Source organism: Buceros rhinoceros, unplaced genomic scaffold, assembly GCF_000710305.1.
Source record: "Buceros rhinoceros silvestris isolate BGI_N320 unplaced genomic scaffold, ASM71030v1 scaffold43684, whole genome shotgun sequence".
In the NCBI taxonomy this organism is placed as follows: domain Eukaryota; kingdom Metazoa; phylum Chordata; class Aves; order Bucerotiformes; family Bucerotidae; genus Buceros; species Buceros rhinoceros.
In genome coordinates, this window is record NW_010408419.1 from 1 (window position 1) to 288 (window position 288).

General features: G+C 61.8%; 1 protein-coding gene across 1 annotated transcript in view; it reads left to right on the forward strand.

Annotated features, from left to right (window-relative positions):
- Positions 1 to 8: 8 nt before the first annotated feature.
- The window catches only part of PATZ1 (POZ (BTB) and AT hook containing zinc finger 1), a gene marked incomplete at its 5' end in the record, with an annotated part of 17555 nt that continues 17275 nt past the window's right edge, over positions 9 to 288 (forward strand). The window contains one exon of the mRNA XM_010134852.1: positions 9 to 283. Coding sequence (XP_010133154.1) covers positions 9 to 283 — 275 coding nt within the window. The remainder of the gene's footprint in view (positions 284 to 288) is intronic.

Consider the following 288-nt stretch of genomic DNA (forward strand, 5'->3'; position numbering starts at 1 on the left):
GCTCCGTGATTGACATCTGTCAGGAGGTCATCAAGCAGTCCAATGTGCAGATCCTCGTGCCCCCCGCACGCCCCGACATTATGCTCTTCCGTCCGGGGGCTGCTGACCTCGGCTTCCCTCTTGACATGACCAACGGTGCCACTTTGGCACCCAATGGCAACGGCATTGCTGGTATGCCTGAAGATGAGGCCACGCGGGCTGCGCTCACTGCTGCGCAGTCCTCCTTACCTGTTCTGCAGGGTGTGGATCGCCTGCCCATGGTGGCCGGGCCTCTTTGCCCACACGCTG